General features: G+C 41.1%; 1 protein-coding gene across 2 annotated transcripts; it reads right to left on the minus strand.

Moving 5' to 3' along the window:
- Positions 1-2,430: 2,430 nt before the first annotated feature.
- On the minus strand, positions 2,431-7,125 carry LOC124681614. Of its 2 annotated transcripts, XM_047216493.1 has the most exons (4): positions 6,608-7,125; positions 4,871-5,027; positions 4,614-4,792; positions 2,431-3,311 (listed from the first exon to the last, which is right to left on the minus strand). In XM_047216493.1, the coding sequence occupies exons 1-4, from the start codon at positions 7,001-7,003 to the stop codon at positions 2,778-2,780; spliced, it is 1,266 nt and encodes a 421-aa protein (XP_047072449.1). In that variant the 5' UTR covers positions 7,004-7,125; the 3' UTR covers positions 2,431-2,777. The 2 variants fall into 2 exon arrangements, with proteins under 2 accessions (XP_047072449.1, XP_047072447.1); XM_047216491.1 differs by having other exon boundaries at positions 4,614-5,027; positions 6,608-7,123.
- Positions 7,126-10,804: the final 3,679 nt, after the last annotated feature.

The following is a 10,804-nucleotide window of genomic DNA, read 5'->3' on the forward strand; positions in this document are numbered from 1 at the left end:
ACTCATACTCGGAGATGCTCCCGATCTTTGGCAGGATGGCGGCGCAGTCGCCTGCGAGTCGCCAGCCCTAACCCTAAGAAACGTAGCTAAACGCCTTCGGATGTCCAATAACTAATTCTCCGATGTGGAATATAACTAGCAAATTTTTAATGAATGGGATTTGGCAAACCTTTTAATTCATGGTTGTTCATATTCTTTAAAATTATTCCATATCCATGACGGGAATATACCACCCGGTATTACAAAATCATCTTAGATGGTGGTTTCTATAAGCATAATTCGAATAAGCAACAACAAAAATAGTAGCCATGAGAGATTGGTTTTTAGAACATGCTAACTTGTTCTCCTTTTCTTAGGTGTTGCTATCTTATTATGTAATTAATGGTGGTTTTTATAAGCATACTTCTAATAAGGAATGAAGAAATAGTAGACAGGAGAGATTGGTTTTTAGCATGCTAACTTGTTCTCCTTTTCTTAGGTGTTGTTACCTTATTATGTAATTATATTTCTCTAGTTTAGGGAAATGAAACAAAAATCCTGAGACAAGATGTATAATATATACAATATATAAAAGTTGAGCGTGTTTGCTCCCTTTTCAGCCCCTCGGGTATATTGTTCATCGCAATGATGACAGTACCAGCGATGAATAATACCAGCGGTGGACAATACTTCTTGGCGGCAATTAGAGCAATTTTTAACTGATATTTTTTGACGGTAAACTTTTGATATAATTCTTCATCTTACCCGATAATCATCTTTCAGATGTAAATTTCGATGGAAAATCTTTGACACAATTTTACACTACCAATTATCGTATGATAATTATTTGATGATTCCTAATTGTTTGATAGTTAATTTTCGACGGTGCATGAACAGTAAGTTTTCATCAGCAATTCTTTGATCGCAACTTTATATTTTTCCAACGGTAATAATCCAATAGTAAATTTTAACGATAATATTCTGATTGTAAATCTTACATACAATTTTTCAGCCGTAGTTTTCTGCCAATATTTATTCCATGGTAATTCTTTGTCAATTTTAAAAAGTTACTATTCGATGATGCATGCCCAGTAACTTTCAACATCAATTTTTTTATCACCACACTTCAACGGTAACTCATCCTATGGTAAATTTTCAAGGTGCGTAGTTCTTCAGCAGTAGTTATCCAAGAAAAAAATATTCAATCATAAGATGTTATTTTGTACGGTAATTTTTAACAAGTAATTCCTCAATGGTGCGTAAATAGTAATTCTTTGGCATCGATCGTTCAACAGTGACACCCTTCTTCTACCGTCGTTTAGGGGTTCTAATGTAATAAGTTTAGGAAAAAGTACTCCACTAGTAGTCTGCGGTAATTAACCAACATTAGTTTTGACGATAGTTATCTAACAGTACATTTTCAACGGTGCGCAAAATTTCTCGATGGTAATTTTCCAACGATATATTTTCAATAGTGCAAGAATAATAGTTCTTTGACATATATTTTCAATAGTGCAAGAATAGTAATTCTTTGACATATACTCCCTCTAGTATTGCATTTATTAGTAGTACTTAGGACGTGTCAACTACTAATTCAAGCTACGTTGAAAATAACGACATCTCATAAAGAGAGCAAAACCATTTTTTCAGTAGTGTTATTGACTAAAAGCTACAATCTAGAGTATTTTAAAATAAATTTGGAGATATACTGTAAATTATTTCCGAACAGAGGAAGTATCACATTGGCACCATGATTCATCAATCAACCATTTACAACAACTAGGAACTTCAAAAGAAAACACACATCAACACGCCCTAGTGCCCGATCAGGTCTACGTATATACGAGTATACCATAATTCAATTCAAGTTTCGTGTGCATATGCTTCCACCACCCAAACAACATATTTTTAATTGTTAAAAATTTCAACAATTCTTTTTTTAGGATATAGGCTTATTTCTGACTCCTTTCCAAGAAGAATGTCCCGTAGGATTGTTTAAACGAGATGAGAAATTACCTTTACTTTTAGATTGGAGAAGACGGTTGCCAACCCGAAGGCAGTGAGATATGTTAGAGATAGAAAAATATTTTCTTTTTGAATAAATGAAAGCGCTCTTAGTTCAATTCGGTAGAACGTGGGTCTCCAAAACCCGATGTCGTAGGTTCAAGTTTTTTTAATTGGTACTGCAGTAGCTCTTTGGTTGGGTATTGGAGCAACATTACCCATTGATAAATCTTTAACTTTAGGCCTTTTTTAGGTATTTTGTGATTTTTGCATTGGCATCTCGATAATCTATATGTGGTCAATGTAAAAAAGATAAAACATCTCTCACAGAAACCTTATTTTATTATCAAAATTTATCTCTTTTACACAGCCCAAACGACAAGTCGGTTTTCCATGAAAAGATGTACAAATGAAATTTTTGTTTATAATTTTTGACATTTCAAAATGTATCAAAGATGAATTATATAAAATAAGGAAGCTTATGCACCCAAGAGTCAAAACACCACTCTAAAATATACTTAAAGTAATACATATACATATCCTAAGATAAGAACTACGAGTTTACTGCCCTTTCCGCATATTACAAGTTACCAACCAAGCAGATAGTGGACATAAATATTACTGTAGTAACCTTACAGTCACGCACACGTTTTAGTGTAGCAGGTGCCCAGAGCTGTACTTTAACAAACTGACTGCCACGGTAAAGCCGACTCTTATGCAGAAGAACATTAGCCGTGAGTTCTCACTGCTTACTGTCAGAGGTCCACAGCCATAAGGAGACCCTCATATGCTTCTTACGATCTTTCAGCTGGCAGTCCAGGGCAATCCTTCACCCAGTGCCCAACCACATGACAGTTGTAACAAGTACTGTTCTTAGGGCAGTTCACCATGAAATGTCCTTCCTCACCGCACCGGTAACAATTATTTGAGCGGGGAGTCGTGGGGCTGACTGTATACTTAGGTGGCATTGGTGACTTCGTTGGTGTTTGCAGTTCCACCATACCAACTGTTTGCTGCAGCATACTTGGAGATCCCTGAGAGACCGCAGCAATTGGTGAAGGGTGAGCAGGAGACAAGCAGTCTGTGGGTACAACATCACCCTCAACAATGTCAAACGGCCAATCATCGTCATGTTCAGGGGGTTCATCAGGGTTGGACGGTTTAGTTCCATTGTGGCCTCCCATCATAACAAGATTGTGCCCATTAGCTTCCTTCGTAACTGTATTGCACACCACACGTCCAGCCTTCCTTGGATTGTTGTATCCAGTTAGTGGCAGTTCTTCAGCAGCAACGTTGACTGGCACACGGTGAGAGCATGCTCCATGCCCCTGCAAAATGAACAGATTCTTTGATTACTGACCTAAGTTATGAAGGTCATACCGTGCATTGACAATGGAAAAAGTCCCCCCACCCCCCTTTTTAAACTATCCACTTACCCTGAACTTTTAATTGGTCCACTTAAACCCCCTAAACTAAGACTCCCACCTATGAAGCCTCCCCTGTTACACGACACCGCTACCGACTAAGTTATGTGCCTCCCAGCTATCTCCAAACATCGTGTCATTAGCCGCACTGGCGCCGTCTGCTGCTGCAGAAGCTCCATGCAACAATGAGTTGATTCTGAAGCTGGACAAGCAACTCAGTGAGATGAACAAATTGCGGTCATGACTGGGTGGGTTAGATTTGCGGGTTAGATTTGCCACCCAAGGTATGGCTGAACTCAATTAGACTGACCAAGTGTCGTAAGTGAGCCAAGTAAATGTTTGAGAGGGAATCTTGAGTCAGACGGATAGTTTTTTGGGGGAAAAGTGGACTTTTTGATTTCCAAATGAATGAAGTGAGTAGTAAGTCATATTTCCCCTACCGAGAGGATATTAGTAGTTTATATCACTCGTTTAAGAAGCAATCATCTCTTCACAGCAACTCCCAACTGAATAAACATAGTAAAGGCATTTGGACATACAATGTATGATGGCTTCAACAAGGAAAATTCTGAATAAAGTTGAGAAATGCCCACATACAAAAGGGCTCCAAGAATATAATGATGGGATAGACACCTGGCTAATCAGGAAGCACATCATACATTGGGACAAGGATGTCATCATTAAGACACACCAAAGTGAGGGATAGTTGTTTTCATTTTATTTCAAAATTTGTAGCATATCCTATTTTTCCTCAAAGCTTTGCGCTGTTAACTGCACATCTTTTAGGACCTATAGAACTGAGGTATACATTTCGTTTTTCTCCTTTATGGTACATAAACTTATTTACTCCTGATAGCTATTAACCACACAGCATCCTCGAAACCCATCAGAGTGAGGGCTAGTCTTTTCTTCGCAAGAAGTTCTACGATATATTTATTCTTCATAACAGCATTTACTCATGCATCAACACCAGCTATTATTATTTATGTGTTTCTCAAACTAAAAGAAGCACTTGCAACTTCTGTCATGATATATTTGACAGTTTTTCACAGGACTGGTATAACCAATAAAAAGAACACAAAGTATCAATAGCTAAACCATTGTATACAAAAGAGAGCAAGATAGTATAATTGACCATAGTCCTATGAAAAATAACTAAAATATATTAGGAGGAATGACAAGAAAACTATCAAATAAAAGCATTACCTTCTCTATATGACACACATAGTATGACACCCCTTTGTCTTTCTCTTTTCTGCATTTCCCAGCAGTACACTTGCAGGTTGGTACACCACTGGATTTAGCACCTTGGGGACTAAAATTAACTGGAGTTGCAGCGCCAGCACCTTGGGGACTAACAGTAAGTGGAGTTGTAGCACCAGCACCTTGGGGACTAAAATTAACTGGAGTTGCAGCGCCAGCACCTTGGGGACTAACAGTAACTGGAGTTGTAGCACCAGTACCTTGGAGACTAACATTAACTTGAGTTGTAGCATTGGCCATACGATTGCCTTGAGTATTAAATACAAGAGGATAGTTCGTTTCAGGATGGCTCCAAAGGGCAGGTTGTGAATTTGGATTGGCATCAGATTGCTCACAGTTAGAAACATGGCGGCACTTCTGAAAAGTGGAGGTTGAACAAGTTGTCAGATTTACATGTACTCAAAAGAACAAAAACTGCGGATAAGAAGAAGACAGTTGAAAGAGAATGTAATTGAATGACATGCACATCAAATAAGGCATCTCTGACCAAGTCAATGAGATTGGGCCACATGCACAATTAATAAGCCTGTAGTTTCAAGAAAGGATAATACACAAAGAATAGGTCGATTTACACAAAATCACTGATATAGCACATACTTTCTTGCAAGTTGAAACATTTCCTAATGGCCTTTTTTTGTTTCTTCCAGACAAACAATGATTGAATTTAAGGAAACTGTTATGGATATGGGCATAAGACAAACCAAGTTATGAAATTGTACGCCATGCTATAAATGGTAGCTCTTCTATGTAAGTGTTATGGAGCATCCATACATAACCGTAAGGTTTTGAGTTACATTCTATAGTTGATTGCAGCATAGTTACACACTAGCGTTCATAAAATAACAGAGATCAAAATTTTGATCCTGAACCATGGATTTTGTTACGATGTCTCCACAGAAACGACTTTATGCACTTTACCATTCAGGTCGGATCAGGCTAGATGACGTCGAATGAGACTCATAAATTCTGAAAATATTGACAGCATTAACACAAGATGCATCCACCATGTTGTGATACATGCGGTGAGAAATAAGAAAAAAAATAGACAAATCATGTTGTGATTTCAGCTGTAATTCACAACAAATATGTCTTAATTCTCATGTGCGCATCGAACTTACATCTGAAATTATGTGACATCATAGATACATCTTGTATTGATGCCTTAGGAAACTAAAAAATTCATGAAAATGTTGGATATGCAATCTACAATGATTTCACCATTCTACCTAAAGGTGTAGGTGCGCCCAAGTCACCCCTTGCCCAAACCCACATGGAAATTTTCAATAACAACGAAAGAAACAACATAAAACCTTATTCATATAAGAATATACAGCTATACATGGATGGTTGAGCACATAAAACCTTTGCTGAAGTTTGACAAAACATTGAACCAAAACCTAGAATTAATCTACACAAAATAGGACCCATGTGTCCCATCTATATGCAGATCTGAAGCTTATTCGTATGAATGATTAAATTTTACAGGAAATTCATCAAAATAAAAAACAGATCTGAAGGTTTTGCTTGCTATTCACAAAATCTGAGCAGTTATTCCACACTACTATGTCAGTAGCCGAGCAGTTACTAGATCCCTCACCCAGTTTCACCTGAAAGCGATGGCTTGTTGCCAAATTGAGGGAAAACAGAAGAGCTCAGATTTTTTTATTACCATAAGCAGGAACTGGAAGGGCTCAAGAAGCCAAGATAACCATTGCATTCTTCTACCCCCAAATCCCAGCATCATCATTGCCTCGTCTCCACACCCCAAAATAGAAAACTCGAACCAACCATCCTCGACATTGCCCCTTCCAGCCTGCACTGGAATTTCCCCTTCCAAGAAAACCAAGCACACTGAACCATTTTTTTTTACCCCCAAAAGAGGTAGTCTAGGTTATGACCAACAGATGATCTTGGGGGAGGGGAGGGGGGCGCTTTACCGGCGTTGCCGAGCAGACGTATGTCCAGCCTCCGGGCTCCTTCCACTCCACGTCACACGGCCCGCGCCGGCAAATGCACTCCTTCTCAGGGAAAGTTGGAGGCGCGAGCCCAACCGCCGGCGGCGGCGGCGGCGGCAGGTCCTGCGTGGCGCGGCGCTCATGAAGGCTCCGCTCCATCTCCTCTGCGGCGCGGAAAAGGAAGTCGTCGTCGTCTTCGTCGTCATCCATGTTGCCGTCGCCGCCGCCGCTGGGGAAATCGAGCTGCCGCCTCACGGGGTGGGGGCGCGCATCTGGGAGCGCCGCCGCCAGCACAACCGCTGCCGGAGATGGGGAGCGGATGGGAGTTGGAGCGTGGCAGGAAGCGACGCTCTCGGCGTAGGTGGTGACGCTGCTCATCCTCCTTCCGCTCTCTCTCTCTCTCTCCCTGCCATCCTCGATCACATCACACCAACACACACTCTCCCTCGAGACTCTATGAAGATGATTCCAGCTAGGCCCGAGACAAAACTCTATGAAGATGATTCCAGGTCGGCCCGAGACAAAAAAAAAATGTAAGGGCATCTCCTAGAGCGACGAAATGTTCACGCTTTTAAGTCTGTCTAAATGATCGAAATTAACGGAGCGTCTATTTATGTTGAGGGTGTCTTCAGCGGCACGATGTATTTTTTTAATTTTGTCATTTTTCAACATAAAACAGAATTTACATAGTGAGGAAATATATATATAAACTAACACGACGCCTGCGCCTACTCCTCGTCATCGTCGTCGAGCACGACGAAATCCGATATCGGCCACGGCTCTTTGGAAACCGTCGAAACATACGCCAGTGCCGCCGGTGGTGGAGGTGGAGCAGCCCACGGATTCTACACCGGTGGTGGAGGTGGAGGCAACGGTTGCACGATGATAACGGGTACTAGCAACGCCAAAAAGATCTTGATACGTTGGGACTCCAAGTCTATCAACGAAGTATCTTCCCGCAAGGGTCACTCGAGGGTTTATATCGAACTCTCGGGAAACTAGATGGAAAAGTATTTCTCTTCTCTCTTCTTCAGGCAATCCTGCAAGTAAGTAAATACCTTGTGTCCCCAACTCCACCGTGTGGTTGTCAAGCACAAGGTTTCTCGCAAGTAAAATAACACAAGTAGTAATAAAACAAGTAGTAAACTAAACTAGATAAAATAACTAAGTAAAAAACTGTAAAGAGATTGATTGTTTTTATGTTTTGGATGCTAATTAGAAAAGTAAATATTTTTATATTTTCGGAATAAAATATTACAGCTAATAAAAAACAATGTAAATGAAAGATAAATGTGTTTCTTATGATAAAAGTGGACCGGGTTCATGATTTCACTTGACTATTCTCTCGTAAAGTTGTGGTGGACAAAAAGTAATTCATCAATGAGATATGAAGGTACAAATTATATTATATGTAAGATCGGAAATAATATGGGCATCACGTCCTAACACAGAGATGATGCAACACACCTCTCTTATGCTCCACAAGAATGAAACTTCATCAATCTTGTATTAAGAATTAATAGAGCATAGCAATAAATACTTTGACATGAAGTTTGAATATCAAATATGCTACCTTGAACAAACAGGATCACCATTAATGTCACATGATGAACATAGCACATGCATTCACTTTATCCCTAGTGAGGTAGCAAAAGAAAGGCAAAACCATTATAGCTCATGAACATATTATCACTATCCAATTACTAAAACCCTGCTACTCCATCTAACACACACACATCACCATACACACGCTCTTGCATACATGTTGGATCAGAACATGAACTTAAGAACGGGGTACATAATATGCATCTATCAACACATCTCACAAATATAGTACGATCAGATCTCATATAACAATATCATAGAAAAAGGATTCACCACATATGTATTACAAATATGACCATAATCATGATGTGTAGCTCATATGGCACTAAGTACTATGAAGAACATGAGAGAAATAGATCAAGCTACTGCCACAAACCCGTAGTCTAGAGGTGGAATACTCCCTCTTGGTCATGGTGATGATGATGAAGACGTTGGAGCGGGTGGAGATCCCTCCGATGGTGACCCCGGCGGAGTTTCCCCTCCAGTCTTCTCTGCAACAACCTCCGTTTTGGTGTTTCTGTCTTTTCGCGGCGCTCTCTTGCCGAGAACTCTTCAGGGTCATATAGTAATTTTTAGGGAAAAATACGTCGGTGGCGAAAGAATCAGGACAATCAGACGATCGAGGTGCGAATGGAGGTGGGTGGCGCGGCTAGGAAGTTGGGCCGTGCCACTTGGCCTCGTTCGCTCCTCGGGCCTCTCCAGGTGTGCTCCAAAAGTCCATTATGTTCCTCCCGGTGAAAAAATGATGCTCCAAAAATCGCAGGTCAATTTGACTCCGTATAGGTCTCTGAAAGTGAAAAATACGCGAAGCAGGTTTTCCTGTTCTGCATGGTTATAAACCAAATAAAGGGGATCATTGGTAAATCCCCATAAATCAATGTAAAACATGGTATTATCATCATATATGTTGCAAATATGTGGGAATTCATATGATAAAGGACAAAGTTCATGTATGCATTTTACATTCATCACGCGGCCGAGTTCTAGAGCGCCCGTTGTAGGGCCTCTTCCTCAGTGATGTCCGGCAGCATGATGTCGGCGGCGTACCGGGGCCGCGGCGGCTGCACCGGTCGGTCCATCTCCGAGACGAGAACGCCGAGCCTCTCAGTCATGTTTTCGGTCATCGTCGGCGGGAAGTTGACCTTCCGGCCCTCCGCCATGGCCGCCTGCCATTCGTGGAAAATGTAGGCGACGAAGTCGTCACTATCGTCCTTGACCTCCTCATTGTGTTAGACCAGCGCGTCGTAGTCGTCGTCGTTGTCGGTGGCGGCTGCCGTGTTCGACGACGAGGCGGCGGTGGCCGCTCAAACGGAAAGTCCTGGTCACCGAGGAAGCCCGTTGATACGTTGCAAACGTATCTATAATTTTTTATGATCCATGCTTGTTTTACACCAATTTATATATGTTTTGCTTACACTTTGTTGCACTTTTATACATTTTCCGGCACTAACCTATTGACAAGATGCCACAGTGTCAGTTCCTATTTTTTTGCTGTTTTAGTATTTCAGAAAAGTTGTACAGGAAATATTCTTGGAATTGGACGAAACAAAAGCCGAAGATCTTATTTTTCCGTAAGTAAGACGAAGTCCAGAGGAGAGACGAGCAGGCGCCACAGGTCGGCCAGACCAGGCCTTGGTGCGGCCTAGGCCCTATCCGCGCCTAGGGGTGGTCTGGGGCCCCTGGCCTCCACCGACCTCGCCCTTTCACCTATATATTGCCTTCAACGCAAATACCCTAAAACACCGAGCCTCCGTCCACGAAAAGTTCTGTCGCCGCCGCCATCGTCCAGACAAGTTTTAGGGGTCAGAAGTTCGTATTTGGGCACCCTGCCGGGATGGGGATTGACCCCCGGAGCCATCTCCATCGACTCCACCGCCTCCACTTCAACTCCATGATGGTTCGTGAGTAGTTCCCCCCTGGACTACGGGTTCTCGGCTATAGCTAGTTGGTACTCTCTGTCCCATGTACTTCAATACAATGATCTCATGAGCTGCCTTACATGATTGAGATCCATATGATGTAATCGGTGTTGTGTTTGTTGGAATCCGAGAAATTGTGTAATTGTGATCAGATTGTTCATCATATTATCATGCTACTGTTATTTAAGATCTTGCATGCTCTCCGGTACTTGTAGTTACCTTGAGGTAGTTGCATGTATCTCCAAGAGGGAGCATTTATGCTCGATAGTGGGTTCATGCCTCTAGTTTTTTGTAAGAGTGACAATAACTTGTAAGATTGTAGATGTGTTGTTGCTACTAGGGAGAAAACAACAATGTTTAACCTAAGGGTAATTTTATTGTTTACTTTACACACATTGCTTAATGCGATAATCGGTGGCTTGCAACTTAATACTGGAAGGCGTTCGGATGATAACATGAAGGTGGATTATTAGTCATAGACGCAGTTGAATTACGGTCTATGTATTATGTTGTAATGCCCAATTAAATACTACAGTAAACTTTATCTTATCATAGCATGTATAGTCATGCCATCACAATTATCAATTGCCTAACTGTAATTTGTTCACCTAACACATGTTATTTTGGAGAGTTACCACTAGTGTAGATAGCTAGA

The sequence above is a fragment of the Lolium rigidum genome, unplaced genomic scaffold (genome assembly GCF_022539505.1).
Source record: "Lolium rigidum isolate FL_2022 unplaced genomic scaffold, APGP_CSIRO_Lrig_0.1 contig_48997_1, whole genome shotgun sequence".
Classification (NCBI taxonomy): Eukaryota; Viridiplantae; Streptophyta; class Magnoliopsida; order Poales; family Poaceae; genus Lolium; species Lolium rigidum.

Bases quoted from the DNA above. Each gene is read 5' to 3' on its own strand.
- LOC124681614 (XM_047216491.1), bottom strand. From the start codon at position 7,003: ATGAGCAGCGTCACCACCTACGCCGAGAGCGTCGCTTCCTGCCACGCT. The intron at 5,028-6,607 runs GTAAAGCGCCCC...TCCACTTTTCAG, and splicing joins ACGTCTGCTCGGCAACGCCG to AAGTGCCGCCATGTTTCTAA. The intron at 3,312-4,613 runs GTAATGCTTTTA...TTCATTTTGCAG, and splicing joins ATGTGTGTCATATAGAGAAG to GGGCATGGAGCATGCTCTCA.